At 40.4% G+C, this 17,918-nt stretch overlaps 1 protein-coding gene across 16 annotated transcripts in view; it reads left to right on the top strand.

The window, feature by feature from the left end:
* The window catches only part of SYNE1 (spectrin repeat containing nuclear envelope protein 1), a 546,282-nt gene that overhangs the window by 417,685 nt on the left and 110,679 nt on the right, over positions 1 to 17,918 (top strand). For all 16 annotated transcript variants that reach the window (XM_030928648.1, XM_030928649.1, XM_030928634.1 and 13 more), the window contains 8 exons: positions 3,788 to 3,907; positions 6,082 to 6,282; positions 9,586 to 9,759; positions 12,728 to 12,859; positions 13,362 to 13,558; positions 14,875 to 15,007; positions 15,711 to 15,893; positions 17,423 to 17,572. In XM_030928648.1, the coding sequence (XP_030784508.1) occupies positions 3,788 to 3,907; positions 6,082 to 6,282; positions 9,586 to 9,759; positions 12,728 to 12,859; positions 13,362 to 13,558; positions 14,875 to 15,007; positions 15,711 to 15,893; positions 17,423 to 17,572 (1,290 nt within the window). The remainder of the gene's footprint in view (positions 1 to 3,787; positions 3,908 to 6,081; positions 6,283 to 9,585; positions 9,760 to 12,727; positions 12,860 to 13,361; positions 13,559 to 14,874; positions 15,008 to 15,710; positions 15,894 to 17,422; positions 17,573 to 17,918) is intronic.

Genomic DNA, 17,918 nt, shown 5'->3' on the forward strand with positions numbered 1-17,918 from the left:
CATAATTAAATTCAGCCACATTTATTTTCAGTTTTTGTTTGTGTACATGCTGCAACCAAAATAGAAAATGAATGTGGTTGAATATAAATGAAAGATGTAGTGTTTCATCCTGGTAGATCATCTTGTGCGCTTTTGGGTGTTTAGACTCAGCTGGGAGATCCCTGGCCATGTAAAGTTGTAGGGGATGTTTGCAGGTAAAAATGAATGGCAGTTCTAGATCTTGCTTCTGGATAGTTTACATGACAGCACCAGGGTCAGGAAACAGGGGATCTATCATGGGGCTTCATGTAGCTGTACTGAAGAGAAAGAATGAGAACAAAAACTGGCATGGTGGCATGAAAATGGGGAGGATAGAAGAAATGGGAGGGATGTTAGAATATCTCCTGTTTCATAAGCTAAGTAATTATGAAAAGTATGTGTTTGAATAGAATTTTCTGATTTAATTTCAGTGAACTTCCCAGGAATCTATGGATAGACTATAGAGAATCATCTGACATATAATGTGTGTGTGTGGGTGTGTGTGTGTTAACACCTCCCAAAATAGTTTCAAGGCTTTTTCTCCATTGTGTTCTAGCTCCCACTGTTGTCTTAAGGAATCTAAAATAGTTTTCAAAATTGTGAGTGTGCATTTTTCTCTTTATTTAATTATTTTAAAAAATATGTGTGTGTATATATATATGTATATATGTGTGTGTGTGTGTATATCTATCTATATATATATATATATGGAGATAGGGTCTCACTTTGTTGCCCAGGCTGGTCTTGTACTCCTGGGCTCGTGCAGTTCTCCCACCTCAGCCTCCCAAAGTGTTGGGATTATGGGTGTGAGCCACTGCATCTGGCTGTGCATTTTTCTTGACCATAATTTCATCTGCTTTTTAAAGAGATTTCTCATTTCCCCCCATTAAAAATCTCTTTATTTTCTGTCATATCTTCCACATGAAGGGACCTTTTTTTTTTTCCTTGGCTTATAATGTGTGATTCCAAAAAAGACTGGAGCAATTGTAGTGCTGACTTACTTTGGATTTCTAATATGAATTATAAGATATGTATGATCACAAGCAATCATTTTCACTAATTTTTGACCAATGTAACTGAATGTCACAGTTGAAGAAATAACCAATTAGATTTTTTTTCTTCGAATAAATGGAACGCAACTAATGAACGTGCTAATTCCGTGCCCACCCAACTTAGATTAAAAAGGCAATAACAGCAGAAGGCATGGGGAAGACACACCTCACTCAACATAGTCATCTCTTGAGTCGTGCTGTTCCAATCCAGAGCAGTTCTCTTGCCTCATAAGCCTGGTGCACAGTTAGTTGTCTTCTTGGATCTCCCTTCACCACCATCCTGAGAATCCCTTCATTTCTTCCTATGTTGGATCTTCTCTCTTCTGAATCCCAAGTCTTTCTCTTTACTGCATTGCTTCCTTGTTTGGTTAGTGCATATCCTTTCTTAGAAAGGGTGTATGATAAGTGTACCAAATGTATGTCTGAAAATGTTGTTATACCATGTTCACACTTTATTGATCACTTTGCTATTTTTATGTCATCCTTCAGGGTCATTTGTTGAATATGAATTCTTTTGGAGTTTCAAGGCTTTTTGTCCATTGTTTTCTAGCTCCCAGTGTTGTTTTAAGGAATCTAAAGACATTCTAGTTCCCAAAGGTTTCCAGTGTCCTGAAATTACACAATCACACGCCTTAGGGAGGATCTATTTTTATCCACTGGGCTGGGAGCTCAAGGGGCTCTTCTGATTTGGCAGCTCTCATCTTTCTGTTCTGGAAAATGTTCTAATGATTTATTTAATATGTTTCTTTTCCTCCATTTTATCTGTCTTCTTTTCTGGAGAACTCCTTTTTGTCAGATACTCTGGTTCAATCCTTGAATTCTCTTACCAAGAGCCCTTTCTCTGTTTTTGCTCTTCTTTTTGACAAACTTCAATTTCAACTCCAGACCCTTATACGGAGTTTGGCATTTCTGCTCTCTTGTATTTAATTTTCCCAGAACTCGTTTTGATTCTCTGAATGATCCTTTTTGTAGTATTTTTGATTTTTTTTAATGAATGCATTATCGTTTATATCTTTCTTGATGTATTAATGGTTTTTATGTTTGAAGTTCTACTTTTCCTGTATAATCTGTTTTCCTCCAGCTTGCCTTTATTTGTTTGCTTCTGTTAGTCCCCATCTTTCAGGTCATCGAAAGGCATATTGAAATCTTTTGTTATCTATTCAAGTTTAGGATGGAGGACTAAACAGCTGAAAGGGAACTCTGTGTGTGGATGGAACATGACAATTTCAAGAGTTCCTGCAGGATGGTCTCTGTGGACCATTTATTTGTTAGAGAATCCTTCTGTCAAATTGTCAGGCCTGTCTTATTGGTGTTTTCAGATATTTTCAGATATTTGTCCCTCTCCTGTCTGGAGACTAGAGCCCTGGCTGCAGCCCTTCTTGCTCCAGGAAGAGAAGACTCAGGGGCCCCACATTCAGCATTCAGGGAGCATCCAGTTATTTCATCCCTTGCTTTCAGTCCAGCACTCAAGCTCACAGCTGTGTCCAGTGTCCCTCAGTCTGTTTGACTTTCTCCAGAAAACAATCTTTCAGTCTTTTACACGGGAAGAAAAAGGGACAGTATGGAATAAGGAGAGGCATCTGTGGGTTAACTGTCCTTTAAGCAGCTCTTCACTAACCCTCCTTACTTAGCACCCCAGCTCACTCCACCCAGAGTTCTGGAGATTTCTCTTGCTCTGAATTGGGTGGTGGAGATCCTCCACTGGTTTAGAATTCAGCTTCCCCAGATTTCCTAAGCCAATTATCATGTATTCTTTTCCCAACATATTGTTAGCATTGTTTTCTTTTCTGTTCCCTTGTCCTTTTAGATTTATGGGGAAAAAATATGCCAAAAAAACAAGCAAACAAAATACTCACTCTGGCTGTAGGGGGTTTTTCAGGAAAGAGAACACTGGACACATGTGTTTCATCTGCCATCTGGAGTCTTGTTTTTGTCCTCCTTCAGGGGCAACCTCTGTTGCCCTCTTTCCAAATGCCTGCTCCAGGGTTTGTGGTCTGGTGTCTCCCTTCTCTAATGTCCACTAATGGGGATGAGTTGCATTATCGAGTTTAGTACTTACTTATAGTCAGCCTTGCTTTATTTTTCTCTGTTTACTCTGGCTTCCTAACCAGACCATCAGCTCCTTGAAGGACAAGATGAGATCTTGTTCTGCTTCTACAGACCTCACACTGGGAAGACAAGGCTTAGCAATAACTGCCACTTGAACACTTGTTGATTGATTTTCCACTTCACAACAAGGAGCACAGATTCCTTGACCATGCTGTAATATATGTTTTGTTGCCTCGCTGAATCTCTCTCCAAAGATGCTCACAACTACGTTTCAAGGGCAGCAGAACATGGTCCCTTAGAAAACCTCAGGCAAATACCTTTTTTTGACTATGTCCTAAATCATGCTCCTTTTTTTTTCAAGTGTTGCTTTTCAAAAACTCCCTTTTTTGTTTAAGCAAGACATCCTTCTCCCAGCCCTCTACCCTGACTTTCTCCTGCTTCATTATCTGTAAGATAACTGCTCTGTACTAATAAGGGGCCTTCTTCTCTTTTCTATATAGTCTGTAAACATGGCTTTTTGTTTGTTTGTTTCATTGAAATAATTCCTTTTGTATATATTGAGAATGTTTATGTGGAGAGGAGGAACACAGAAAGAGGCACAATAATCACATCTTCTGTGGGGAAATTGTTTGTGGGAGTTTTAATAAAATGTCATGGATCTTACCTAGGCAATACAACAGGCTGAAGATGGACTCAAAGAATTGGATGCAGGAATCATTGAATTAAAGAGGCGTGGTGACAAGTTACAGATTGAGCAGCCGTCCATGCAAGAACTCTCCAAGCTCCAGGTGCAGCCTTCAGCCAGTAGTATTCAGCTGCAGGGGTACATCGAACTTGAAGTCGAGAAAAAATCACTTTCTTTATTTTTGTAGGCTTTTTTGTATAAAATTCATGCCACTTAGGTCCTCACCTTTCTGCCAAGTAACTCTTAGAAAATTTTCTGAAGCTTAACATGTTTAGTACAAGGAAGTGAGTTGTTTTCATGCTTCTAAGATTTATATGTTTTTCTGACAGTTACTTTATTATTATTCTCATGGTTAAGCATTGCAGTATAGTTTAGTTGTGGCATATTATTTTCTACTGTAGAAAATAGAATAATTTTTAATCCTAGCTAGAAAAAATTAAGAAAGTGATATCTATCCTTGTATTGCACTATCTCTTCAAATACTATTTTAAAAAGCAAATAATCAAAGTAATACTTTTTAGAAAGTGTTTTTTTCTAAGGTAAGAGCTATGTGTCCAGTGTCCCTCAGTCTGTTTGACTTTCTCCAGAAAACAATCTTTCAGTCTATAGTTTATCCTCCATATATGTTTGAATGGAATGGAGACATTGTTTCCGTTCTAGAACTACAACAACAACAAAAATTAAACTGGAAGGTAATTGAAATCTAAACAGACTTCCTATCATCCTTTCAGGAATAGAGAATAATGCTTTGGGTTAATTTCCTTTCCTAGATCTGACAGTTAGGCAAGAATCTGATACTGGGGTAGGAAGAATATCTTCAGATATTAAACCAGCAAAATTTAGCAACAGCTAGGCAATGCAGTTATGTTCGATCAAGAAGAAATTGTGTACAATTATGTATGGTCACACAGACACACATGTTAGATTTTCTGTATATGCAGAACTATTGAGAATTTGTAACCTCAGTCCAGTACAGCCTTATGAGTTCTTTCTTTGAGAAAACAAAATAGGCCTTATAAACAAAAGAACATTTTTATTTTAACTGTATCTCTCCTTTATCTAACATTTCATAATGTCATAAGCCCAACACCCCCACTTTGTACTTTTTTAGACAGTTTTCCGACAGCACTTAAGCATCAGGTGTAAGAGTCAAATGTCATTGCCGTAAATAGGCATTAAAATTGAACTTTTCCAGATCGAGCCATTTTGGCAGGCTAAACCTTAATGTGATATGTTAATCAGGTCCATATGCCTCAAATAAATTTTGTGTTTGGTGTGTCATCATCTCCTAAAATGTCTTTCCAGTTTAAATAGTTATTTACCCCACCACATTTGGCAAAAATGTTGCCTTCTTAAGTTTGTGACTCTTTCTGCTCACATTAAACTCACCTATTTCTCTAGCTCCTTGTTTGACGGATAGTCCCAAATATGATTGTTATTTAGCAGGAAAATGTTAAGGATACTATAATCAGTTGCTCTGAAATTATGTGAATGTTGAGAACACTGTAAAAATGGGAATTACATTTTCTATGATGTGTCCCTCAGCCCCGTGGACACTTTTTCAACAGTTTTACCCCACATTTCATCATAAACAATTAATATCTTGAGAAAACAGTTGTCAAATCTACCTCATATGTCATTTCTAGGAAATACTTTTGCATGTCCTTTAAAATCTTAAAATATTAAGCTTAGTTTTTGTAGACACATCTTTATTTCCTTTCACATTTTAACTTACTAAATTTTTATGTTGTAGTCAATCGAAATTGCGTTTTGATATGTGCCATGAGATAAGACATTATTTTTCTTAAAAGAGTTGAGTTGTTTCCACATTATTTATTGAATATTTATTTTATCTTTTCACTCAGTCACTTCATACTTACATTTTTATCAATTCAGTTTTTTTCAGTTTCTCCATTGTGCTTTATTGTCAGTTAAAAATAAAATAAAATTTAAAACAGAAAGATAAGAATACTAAATAAGATTAATGAAAGAACTTGAACTACCAGGTATCACGACACTGTAAAGTCACAGCAAATATATCACAGGCATGAGAATAAAGGTCCAAAGGTTATTTTTTTGTGAAACATGTTTTCAAAGTAAGACAAGGCTCATAGGAAAGACAAGCAGATGGCCTATAGGCAGAGCATTTCCACAGGGCACATCCCTGAAGGCGTTTTCTTGGTTGGGTCTTGGGCTTAGTACGTTCATAGTTCATATGCTTTTAGAGAGTTGTCAGAATATGAATTGAGAGTGAGTCTTGTGGTCTCTGCCTGTTAGGACATGTATGATGAGCTGATGATGACCATTGGCTCTCGGAGGAGTGGCCTGAACCAGAACCTTACACTCAAGAGTCAGTATGAGAGGGCCCTACAAGATCTGGCTGACCTGCTAGAAACTGGTCAGGAGAAGATGGCAGGAGACCAGAAAATCATCGTGTCTTCCAAAGAGGAAATCCAGCAACTACTTGACAAACATAAGGTACGTAACAAAAAAGAGTAAGAGAGAGAGAGAGAGAGAAACAGAGAGAGAGAGATTGTAATTGGAAAGCATACTCTCAAACCTTGATATATATTTAGTAAAACCTAATATTCTCAGTATTTTATGACTTCTTACCTGTATAGTTAGTCTTTAAAATGGTAAAAAATGTATATTCAAACCAACTGGCTTTCAGTAGCACAGAGAAATTACAGGGGATATGTTTCTATAATGTTGTGAATTAAAAAAGAAGATCAACTTACATTTTACCTATCAGTTTCTCACTAGTATTAGCCAGGCTTTCTCCCTAGATGAGCTAAAATCAAAGGAAAACTCAGAGCCTCCCTTCAAAGGAGCCCAGCTTTGTTCTTAACTCCACCTTTCTCTGTATTTCCTTTTCGCCTATTTGTCCACCTGGTCCTAGTTGCTCTCTCTGCCCTCCCTTGTCCTGGTCAGGGGCTCCTCACTCACTCCTTGCTCTCCTCTAGAAATGCAGAGCTGACTACTCAGTTCCAGGGTTGAGTCGGTGTCTTTTACATGCATCGTTTAGATCCTCTGACTTTTACACATATGCTCCTCTAGTTGCTGTAGACCTCAGACTTTCTCCCTGGGAACAGCAAGGCCGTTTACTATGTAATCAAACTTGGGGGGCCTGAAATCACTCCATCGTTGTATGCCACAACAAAGCTCAGGTTGGACACTACTCCATGGTAAAAGAATGCCTATCACACACACACACACACACACACACACACACACACACACACCCCTCTTGCATTATTGGCAATGATTACGGAAAGAGCAATTTTGCTAGTCCAGAAACCCAGCCTTCTAGACTATGGGAATTTCCAGTAGGGAAACTAAAAAAATCCCATTAGGTTATAGAAGTTTAAATCTTCTACCATTGTGTAGCTCTCTGGTGGCTTGTAAAGGTGGATTTTTTTTTTTTTTTGTCTTTTTCAAATTGTTCTTCCTATTTTTTCCCAGACGTTTTTGCCCAAAGCTTCATGATTTATTAAAGCCTTGTCATTTGGCTTTGAAACCATTGCTTTAAAGTTCACAGCTGGTGTTTCTCAAATTGTTGACCATAGCAATAAAAGATCATTCTGAGTTATTCCAGAGGGGAAACTAGGATCAATGAGTATAAATAACAGGGAAATAAACCTCAATAGAAAAAGAACTATAAAAGGAGTAAACTACCATTGAGCAGACAGCCCTTCTGGCCATGAGAAGTCCAGCCAAGGCTTTCAGGGGAGATGGACTTACAAAGGGAATCTCAGCTTTCATTGCACATTGGGCTAGATGAACTTCAAAGTCTCCTCCAACTTTAGGACTGTGATTTGGTAATTGTTGGTTAAAAATAATGATTCTAGCTTCTATTGACCAGCCCATTTTCTGAGGGCAAGTTCTGCAGTCCTGGTGAGAAGCACAGATAAAGCCACACTGCCCTTGGGTTTGAACACCAAGCTCTGCCATGACTAGCTATCTGACCTTGGGCAAGCTACATAGACTGGGGGTGGGGGTGAGGCTCAGTGTTCTCATCTGTAAAACTAGAAACAAAACTGCCTATCTCATAGAGTTATAGAGTTGTTAGGAGGATGAGATTAGTCAGATAAAGTATTTATGGAGTGCCTAGCAAACAGTAAGCGTACAATTAATGTTAACTGTCATTATCAGTTCCCAGTTCTTCCATTCTGTCATAGTACTGGGTACAGGAAATGGGATAAGGTCGATCTCTATCCTCCAGGGTCTGTTATACACAAAGAGTAACATTTCAAAAACATTTGTAGGATGGCGCAAGGCCTACAGTTCTGTTATGTGTAGGTATAATGCAAGGAAACCAAATCTTTAATATCAATCAATGCGTATAAAGCTGTGCTTGGCCAGGCGCGGTGGCTCAAGCCTTTAATCCCAGCATTTTGGGAGGCCGAGACGGGCGGATCACAGGGTCAGGAGATCGAGACCATCCTGGCTAACACGGTGAAACCTCGTCTCTACTAAAAAATACAAAAAACTAGCCGGGCGAGGTGGCGGGCGCCTGTAGTCCCAGCTACTCGGGAGGCTGAGGCAGGAGAATGGCGTAAACCCGGGAGGCGGAGCCTGCAGTGAGCTGAGATCTGGCCACTGCACTCCAGCCTGGGCGACAGAGCTAGACTCCGTCTCAAAAAAAAAAAAAAAAAAAAAAAAAGCTGTGCTTGACAACATGGAATGAGCACCCAAACATCCTAGAAGTCCAGAAAGTAGAGCCCAAGCCCAGCCATGGAGGAAGGAAATTCATCGAAAAGTGTCAAGTGAGAACATCTTAAGAACAGAGTAGAAGCAGAGGCCAAAGGTGGGGAACGGGAGCTAATGTGTCCAAAACACATGGAGGTACATGGAGGTGAGAGGCCAGGCCAGGAAAGTAAGGAAGGCAGATTGCACATGGACGAGGTATTACGAGGGTAGAGGTGTTTTCTCTGCAGCTGGCACACGTGAAGATCCTTGTTCTGGGGACACTGTGTGTGCAGCACAGCCAGGTATAGGATGCACTTGAGTGGAGAGGGTGGAGAGGCCGATTAGGAGTCTAGAGCTCCCTTCTCTGTAGACAGCGACAAGTGCCTGGGCCAAGGGGGAGACCAGTGGGAGTGAGAGGATATTGCTCATACATTAACTGAGTTCCGTCAACTTTCACCTTTAAAGCAATGGTTTTTTTTGTTTGTTTGTTTGTTTGTTTGTTTTGAGACGGAGTCTCCAACCAGAGCTCCAACCTGAGCTTGGCAAAGGAAAACCCAGAGCCTCTGTTCAAAGGAGCCCACCTCCGTTCTTAACTCTACCTTTCCCTGTGTTTCCTTTTCGTCCATTTGTCCACCTGGTCCTAGTTGCTCTCTCTGCCCTCCCTTGTCCTGCTCAAGGACTCCTCACTCACTCCTCACCCTCCTCTAGAAATGCAGAGCTGTCTACTCAGCTCCAGGGCTAGGTTGGTGTCAACTCCTCTCCACCCAGGCTGGAGTGCAGTGGCACGATCTTGACTCACTGCAACCTCGGCCTCCTAGGTTCAAGCGATTCTTGTGCCTCAGCCTCCTGAGTAGCTGGGATTGCAGGCACATGCCACCATGCCTAGCTAATTTTTGTATTTTTAGTAGAGACGGATTCCACCATGTTGGCCAGGCTAGTCTCGAGTTCTTGACCTCAGGTAATCCACCCACTTCAGCCTCCCCAACTGTTGGGATTACAGGCGTGAGCCACTGCATCCGGCCCTAAACCAATTTTGATTCTAATGTAATACATGAATGAGTTGCTGACTTCTTTCTCCCTGAAAAATTGCAGGAATACTTTCAGGGCCTGGAATCTCATATGATCTTGACTGAAACACTCTTCAGAAAGATAATTAGCTTTGCAGTCCAGAAGGAAACCGAGTTCCATACAGAGCTGATGGCTCAGGCTTCTGCTGTACTGAAACGGGCTCACAAGAGGGGTGTGGAGCTGGAGTACATTCTAGAGGTGAGACCATTGATGTCATGTCTTCCGTGCTGCAGACTTCCTGCTACAAAATGGACCTTTGATGCAAGACGTATTGATCCATGCAGTTTGCCTCATGTAACCTCAGAGCTAGCTGTGCTCTCCGGCTCAGGACTGTACTTTTCCTATGGTTCTGTGTTGCTTGTTCCCCCTGTGTTTTCTGTTTACATTTGGGTATCTGCTGTGCCATGTTGGAAGTAAGATATATACACACTGACTTCAGACTATGCATGAAGATATTTGGGGTTTTGATATTCAGACTGATAGCTTACTTAAGCGTATGAAAAATATAGAAATAGGCCAGGTGCAGTGGCTCACACCTGTAATCACAGCACTTTGGGAGGCTGAGGTGGGTGGATCACTTGAGGTCAGGAATTTGAGACCAGCCTGGCCAACATGGTGAAACAAACCAACATGTTGAAACCCCATCTCTACTAAAAATACAAACAAAATTAGCCGGACGTCATGGCGGGTACCTGTAATCCCAGCTACTTCGGAGGCTGAGGCAGGAGAATCGCTTGAACCAGGAGGTGGAGGTTGCAGTGAGCCGAGATCATGCCACTGCACTCCAGCCTGGGCAACAGGAGTGAAACTCTGTCTCAAAAAAAAGAAAAAAAAAAGAAAAATGTAGAAATATTTTTTTCTGTCCCAAATGCAGTTGCTCTTGGAACAGAATACGTGCTCAGTGGTGGCTACTGGCAAGCTGTAGAACCCCGTGGAAATGTAGGACATTATTGATGGGACGGTGCCCTCCTTTCTTTCTTCAGTAACTGTATCAGTTGCCCTGAACTGTTCCTGCTTTCTCATTCTTCCTCTTTCCCTTGGAAGTTTTAGAGATTATAATCTCTCTCCGCTTTTTTGGCTTCCCCACCCACTCCCACAATATTACTGAATATTGCTGAATAATACTGAATATTGCTGAATATTCAATAATATTGCTGAATATTACTGAATAATACTGAATGTTGCTGAATATTGCTGGGTTGTCTGCAGGTCCTATTTGCATTTTTTTCCAAATGAGTTTTTCCCTGGGCCAACATTTTCATAGCTAGCTAACCCCCAAATCCCAGATGTAGAATTCCCTGATGTGGAATTCCCTGTATTTTGGAGAGACGTCTACCTTTAACGTTCGAAATTTCTGTAATAATAGTTACGCTTTATTGACATGTCTGGCCCCTGGCAAGACTTCTTACACTTACATGAATCCATCTCATCTTTATCATAACCCTTTGAGGTGGTATTTTGAATCCCTGTTTCAGCAATGAGTCTGGGAGCAATGGCTTGCCAAGACACGTGTTAATTGGTGGCAGTCAGTGATCACACCTTCATCTGTCTGACTTCACAACCTGAAATGTGTGTTTCTCCGTGAAACTTACCTGATGACACCATTTACATTGTAGCCCCCCCGGCACACACCTGTGCACTCCCTCCCATCCCTACCCAGTTCTGTTTTGTTCTTCCACAGCACAAGAACTCTATTATACCATACAACTTATTGTTTTTGGTTTACTCTTTATTATTGATTACCTGTCTCTCCTCACTAGAAGGCCTGGGTCTGTGTCTGTTGTATTTACTCCTAGATCCCTAGGCATTGAAAGTACCAGGAAATAGATATTTGGTAAGTGTATTTAAAAAGCATGGGTTTCTACTACTGTGCCCTGTTGCCACTCCAACTGCACAGTAAAGTGAGCATACTCACACTGAGAAACTGCTGACCCACGATGTAAATTATTGGAAAATACTTCAACTCATCTTTTTAAAAGTGTTTTCCAGTTTTAAATAAAATAAAAGTCTGAACTTAGGAATAAGTGATTTGCTATTTTTCTTTAATAGAATATATAGACTATATATTCATATTTATAGATATCTGTTTCATATGCAAATGTAATTGTTTTGCTTACTCATTACATGAAAGGCAAACATCCCCATCTTTTTGACTTAAATCCTTACTGTGGTAAAGAATAAAGCCATGCATACCTGGGCTAGATGTGGTGGCTCATGCTTGTAATCCCAGCACTTTGGGAGGCTGAAACAGGAGGATCTCTTGATGCCAGGAGTTTGAGACCAGCCTGGACAATATAGTGAGATCCCCATCTCTACAGAAAAAAATTTTTTTAATTAGCCTGGTGTGGTAGAATGCACCTGTGGTCCCAGCTACTTGGGAGGATGAAGCAAGAGGATCCCTTGAGCCCAGGAGTTCGAGTCTGCAGTGATCCATGATTGTGCCACTGTACTCCAGTCTGGGCAACAGAGTGAGAGCCTATCTAAAAAAAAATAAATAAATAAATAAAAAATAAAAGGCCGGGCACGGTGGCTCACGCCTGTAACCTGAGCACTTTGGGAGGCCAAGGCAGGCAGATCACGAGGTCAGGAAATCGAGACCATCCTGGCTAACACGGTGAAACACTGTCTCTACTAAAAAATACAAAAAACTAGCCGGGTGTGGTGGCAGGTGCCTGTAGTCCCAGCTACTCTGGAGGCTGAGGCAGGAAAACAGCGTGAACCTGGGAGGCAGATCTTGCAGTGAGCTGAGATCGTGCCAGTGCACTCCAGCCTGGGTGACAGAGTGAGACTCTGTCTCAAAAAAAAAATGTGCATACCTGATAGAAGGTACACTGCACACATTATTCCATTTAATCCTCATGATGGAGAAGACAGCTGTTATTATCGCCATTGTAATATATGGAAAAGAGGTACAGAGTTTAGTATCTTACTCACGGCCATAAAGGGGCTTAGTGGCAGATTCCAGAGCCCATTCACAATGCTTTCAAGCGTCACCATTTGATTACTTGCCTTAAAGCCATCTTTTGCTTCCCAAAGCAAGCCCCAATGCAAACATCTCTGATGTAACTTTAAGGAGAATCTGTCAAGCCCGTATTTTGCACACAAGGAAGAATGTCTTTCCCTATGAGGGTTTTTTTTAGCTCACAGACAAGTGTTGTGTTTCTAGACGTGGTCGCATCTGGATGAGGACCAGCAGGAGCTTAGCAGACAGCTGGAGGTGGTGGAAAGCAGCATCCCAAGCGTGGGTCTGGTGGAGGAGAACGAGGACAGGCTTATTGACCGCATAACACTCTACCAGGTTGGTGTTACAAGCCGCCACATTGCCTTTAGAACCTTACCAATAGTTTTAACAGAATGTAAGCAAATTTGCGATCAATTACTTTATTAGTACTTTACTTTTCTTTCAAGTTATTGGCATTGAAAGGAGATAATGTTTCTGTTATTTATAGTTGGACATTATTAAAAGTCTTTTTTTTAATGAGAAATCTTTTTGAAGATTCAGCCTCCACCAAGCATTAGTTTATGCTGATGCCACACAATTCTTGAAATAATAATGATAATTTGAAAGTTTTAAATCCACCTAAAGTCACTACCAAAATAATAATAATAAACAACAAAAGGAGACCATCTATACTTAAATATAGATGAAACATCTTGAAGTTTTCAGTGTTACTTGAGTGAGTATAGTTTAAGTTCCAATAACAGGTAATGGGAACATTGTAGGTACTGGAGAAATTATAATTCTTAAAGACAAAAATTGCATATCCAAACTTGTAACCTAATAATTTCAATGATTTTAGCATTTAAAATCTAGCCTTAATGAATACCAGCCCAAATTATATCAAGTATTAGATGATGGCAAACGACTTCTGATATCCATCAGCTGCTCAGATCTAGAAAGTCAACTAAATCAACTTGGAGAGCACTGGCTAAGCAACACCAACAAAGTGTCTAAGGAACTTCACAGATTGGAAACAATATTGAAACACTGGACCAGGTAATACAATGACTGTTTTGTATATTTTCAGATAAGTGCTACATTGTATTAATAAGGCTAGTGGGGGTGGGGGATGATGGCTCAAACCTGTAATCTCATTACTTGGGGAGGCCAATGCAGGAGGATTGCTTAAGGCCAGCAGTTCAAGACCAGCCTGAGCAACATAGTAAGACCCCAATCTCTGCAAAAAATAAAAAAGGACTAGGTATAGTAGCACATGCCTATGGTCCCTGCTATTGGAGAGGCTGAAGTGGGAGGATTGCTTCAGACTGGGAGGTCGAGGCTTCAGTGAGCCATGATCATGCTACTGTACTCCAGCCTGGGCAATAGAACGAGAGTCTGTCTCAAAAATAAATAAATTAGGCAAGTAGATATTCACTTGAAAGTGACATGGCTCCTCTAGGAACTTATTGTATAGTTTGGAAAATAAAGATAAGCAGAGGCCGGGCGCAGTGGCTCACACCTGTAATCCCAGCACGTTGGGAGACTGAGGCGGGCAGATCCCCTGAGGTCGGGAATTCGAGATCAGCCTGACCAACATGGAGAAACCCCATCTCTACTAAAAATACAAAATTAGCCAGGCGTGGTGGTGCATGCCTGTAACCCCAGTTACTTGGGAGGCTGAGACAGGAGAATCACTTGAACCTGGGAAGGGGAGGTTGCAGTGAGCCAAGATTGCGCCATTGCACTCCAGCCTGAGCAACAAGAGTGAAACTCCGTTTCAAAAAAAAAAAAAAAAAAAAAAACAAAGGTAAGTAGAAAGTCCCCACTTGGATTCTTGTATACTCATATAAACATATAATTAGAAGTGAGCAGGGAGGCAGGTGCATAAGGCACCTTGCCTTTGAGTTTCACCCTCCCTTGCCTAATGACTGTGTCTGAGAAATCACAGTAAAGCCTGAGAGGGAGAGAAAGAGAAAATGTGGATTGAGAAGTGGAAGCTTTTCACAGGCAATGGGAAACATTCAGCGGGGTGGAGGATTGATTTTCACACAATGACCTAGTCTGTGTCTAAGCTGCCTTTATTTCAAAGGACCTTTTGTAACCATCATCTGATATTTTCTAAGTAGCATCAATGTGAAGGAGTAGGGAAAGATATTTTTATACCCAGCTTAAAGACAGGCAAGCGGAAACCCAGAGAGACAGGCTTGATAAAGGTATCAGTATTAAGAAAATTTCAGAGTGCCAACCTCATGCATTTTTCTTCTAAATCTTCAGACCTCTTGTTTTAAAACTGTTGGCATTGGTGAGTAATGTAGGTGAGCAGAAGATAGGGATGAAATGTTTACTTAATAGACTCCGTAATGTGCTTACAGATATCAAAGTGAATCTGCAGATCTCATTCACTGGTTGCAATCTGCAAAAGACAGGCTAGAATTTTGGACTCAGCAATCTGTGACAGTCCCACAAGAGCTGGAAATGGTCCGGGATCATCTAAATGCTTTCCTGGTAAGTCTAAGAATCTAAGGCATTTGATTCAGGCCTGTAAGTTAGGCCTAACCCATGCACCAGTAGAAAAGTAGTCAGGCCAGGCATGGTGGCTCACGCCTGTAATCCCAGCACTTTGGGAGGCCAAGGCGGGCAGATCACGAGGTCAGGACTTCGAGACCAGCCTGACCAACATGGTGAAACCCCGTCTCTACGAAAAATACAGATATTCGCTGGACGTGGTGGTGTGTGCCTGTAATCCCAGCTACTCAGGAGGCTGAGGCAGGAGAATCGCTTGAACCCAGGAGGCAGAGGTTGCAGCGAGCTGAGATTGCGCCACTGCACTCCACCCTGGGCAACAGAGCGAGCGACTCCATCTAAAAAGAAAAAAAAAAAGGAAGGAAGGAAGTCAACCATCAGTGAATATACTTAAAAAACTAAGCTATAGAAAATATATTAATGTTAACTATGTGTGTTCCATAATTATGCAAAATAATAGGGCTCCATGACTCAACATTGCCTCTTCAGAGTAGTTTTCAAGTAGGGGCTTCGTAGTTTGCTTTCATTCGAGGGCAAGGGTGTACTGCTGTCATTTTCTTTGAGTGTTCAGTATAACCCTCTCCAGGATGTAAAGGAAATTGTTTCATGCACTAAATTGATGGCTTTGCTTTTAATGAATGGTCTGGCTATTTAACCCTAATTTGAACATCGCTACTTGTTTCAGGAGTTTTCTAAAGAAGTGGATGCCAAATCTTCCCTGAAATCATCTGTTCTGAGTACTGGAAATCAGCTCCTTCGACTGAAAAAGGTGGACACAGCCACGCTGCGCTCTGAGCTGTCACACATTGATAGCCAGTGGACTGACCTGCTAACCAATATCCCAGCCGTCCAGGAGAAGCTCCACCAGGTACAGAAAGAAAGATTGCTTTCGTGGGAAATAACTGACTTAAGCTATTTGACATGGAAAAATATATTCGTTTTTTGCTTTTGCTCACAAATTTAAATCAGCTTTGTCCCAGACACCTGGCTTCCTCTCTCCCATTGTTTTAATATTAAGAGTGAACTCAGGCCGGGTGCAGTGGCTGATGCCTGTAATCCTAGCACTTTGGGAGGCTGAGGAGGGCGGATTACCTGAGCTCAGGAGTTTGAGACCAGCCTGGGCAACACAGTGAAACCCCGTCTCTACTAAAATACAAAAAATTAGCCTGGCATGGCGGTGTGCGCCTGTAGTCCCAGCTACTTGGGAGGCTGAGGCAGAATTGTTTGAACCGGGGAGGCAGATGTTGGAGTGAGCCGAGATCACGCCACTGCACTCCAGCCTGGGTGACAGCGAGACTCGTCTCCAAAATAAATAAATAAATAAATAAAATTTAAAAAGTAAACTACACCACAAAGCCCTGCCCCGAAGGCGTTTCCTCTGAGGGTTTCTTTCATGTATGTATGTGGGTGTGGGTATGTGTATTAGAATGTTTGTCTGACTTTGTTTAAACTCTGTTTTCTCCTGGATAAAATGTGGACAGTTACATACACTTTTCTCATAAAGTGAGTGGTTATGAAGATTTAGAACATAATACATGTAAAAAAAATCGTATGTATAGGAGAGCAACTAGCTTTCAGTAGATGTAAATACTCCTCTTATCTGAAAATACACCTACCTCCCCTGAAATTCCAGAACATTTTATCTTTATCTCTCTTTGACACTCATCACTGTGTTTCAGGCAGGATAGCTGTTTCATATACATGCCTAATCTCTCCTAAGCAGCAGCTGTGCGCCCCCAGAGGGCAGGAACCAACCCACGTTCATTGCTATATCTTTCAGCACCACACAGAAGTTGATATACAAAGATTTTAAATGATTGCTTTTGTTCCTCCAAATCATCATAATACACATATGCATAAATGTGTGATATGTTAAGATTTCAAATTGTAAGTACTGTATATCAGCTAAGGACTGAGGAAATTGGCTATGCTCTTAGGAATAAATATAAGAGTGCCAAAAAATCTAGAAACTGATAGCTTGTAGTGTGGTATTTTTCTTTCTTCTTTTAACATTCCTGAGTCAATATGCAGAGATTTTACAAGATAATTAATAAAATACATCTGTTGCATGTTTTATGGTTAAGTTTTTTTAAGCTCATAAAACTAGTTATAAAATAAGAATAATATTCTCTTCTTTCTGGTGTTTTGATTAATTAGTTAATGTTTATACAATGTTTATAGTATTGGATGTCAGGTGAACGTAAAATGACTATTATTGTTCAGCATTTGCCTGATGTTTGACTTCAAGCTTTCAATAGGGATAAGATCTCCAAATGTCATTAAGGAGTGTTATCTCTCTCGGTACATTTTTAAGAATTATTGGAGGGTTTTTAAGTTAGCAGAAGTTGGGGTTTCCATTTCAACACTTGGGACTTGTTCTCTCCCTGGCTTGGAAAGCTCCAGATGGATAAACTGCCTTCCCGCCATGCCATTTCTGAAGTCATGAGTTGGATTTCTCTAATGGAAAATGTTATTCAGAAGGATGAAGATAATATTAAAAATTCCATAGGTTACAAGGCAATTCATGAATACCTTCAGAAATATAAGGTAACTAAAATTTGTTGTTTTTAACTTTTCGTATGTTGAGACCATTTTATTTGAAAGAACTAAAAAATTCAAATTATAGTTATCAAGTCTTGGAATGTATGTTTCCTACACAGTGACCAGATAGGAATTCAAGAGCAAGAAAAATGCATTATCAGTTATAGAAATAAGAAGAAATATCTAGTACTAGGAATGATTTTGAATAATTTTATGTTATTAAGATAACAGAATTGCAGAAAATTATAAAAATAAATTTATAAATATTTTATAGTGAGGTTATATAATTTATCTAGTTCTAAATCTTCTACCTAAAAAAAAATATACACACACACACACACACACACACATG

This window comes from Rhinopithecus roxellana, chromosome 4 (genome assembly GCF_007565055.1).
Source record: "Rhinopithecus roxellana isolate Shanxi Qingling chromosome 4, ASM756505v1, whole genome shotgun sequence".
Classification (NCBI taxonomy): domain Eukaryota; kingdom Metazoa; phylum Chordata; class Mammalia; order Primates; family Cercopithecidae; genus Rhinopithecus; species Rhinopithecus roxellana.